This window comes from Aplysia californica, unplaced genomic scaffold (assembly GCF_000002075.1).
Source record: "Aplysia californica isolate F4 #8 unplaced genomic scaffold, AplCal3.0 scaffold01549, whole genome shotgun sequence".
Lineage (NCBI taxonomy): Eukaryota > Metazoa > Mollusca > Gastropoda > Aplysiida > Aplysiidae > Aplysia > Aplysia californica.
In genome coordinates, this window is record NW_004798819.1 from 22,100 (window position 1) to 22,984 (window position 885).

Here is an 885-nt window from a genome sequence, read left to right on the forward strand (position 1 = left end):
CGTATCTGGTCCACTGGTCTTGTGTCGTTCTCTTCTACGTATCTGGCCCACCCTCACCTGTTGACTCACCTGTCGACTCACCTGTTGACTCACCTATTGAACACACATCTCCCACCCTCACCCTTGACTCACCTGTTGACTCACCTGTTGACTCACCTGTTGACTCACCTGTTGAACACACATCTCCCACCCTCACCCTTGACTCACCTGTCGACTCACCTGTTGACTCACTTGTTGACTCACCTGATGACTCACCTGGTGACTCACCTGATGACTCACCTGTTGACTCACCTGTCGACTCACCTGTTGACTCACCTGTCGACTCACCTGTTGACTCACCTGTTGACTCACCTGTTGACTCACCTGTTGAACACACATCTCCCACCCTCACCCTTGACTCACCTGTCGACTCACCTGTTGACTCACTTGTTGACTCACCTGATGACTCACCTGGTGACTCACCTGATGACTCACCTGTTTACTCACCTGTCGACTCACCTGTTGACTCACCTGTTGAACACATGTCTCTCAGGTACTGGCTGGCATCAGACTACTGCTGGAGTTTAACGCCGACCCTCACCTGTTAAACAGCCCGGGCCTGACGTCGCTGAGTCGCATGCTGCACATCGGTCTGAAGGCGGTGCACCCTGGGGACAAGTGTGAGTGTGTGGAGAGCTCACAGCCCAACATGTTCATCCAGGACTACCGCCACGACTACCACAACCTGGCCGTCGCCATGGAGACTCTACTCCAGTTTGGCTCCAGACCAAACTTTACTTGTCAAGTACGTGTACTCCGTGGTGGGTGGGTGGTGGGTGCTCTGGTGTACTCCCTGGTGGGTGGGTGGTGGGTGCTCTGGTGTACTCCGTGGTGGGTGCTCTGGTG

At 54.7% G+C, this 885-nt stretch overlaps 1 protein-coding gene across 1 annotated transcript in view; it reads left to right on the top strand.

The window, feature by feature from the left end:
* Positions 1–885, top strand: part of LOC101848718 (ankyrin-3) — a gene marked incomplete in the record, with an annotated part of 25,443 nt that overhangs the window by 15,992 nt on the left and 8,566 nt on the right. Inside the window, 1 exon segment of the mRNA XM_013090815.2 lies at positions 533–784. Within this exon segment, the coding sequence (XP_012946269.1) occupies positions 533–784 (252 nt within the window).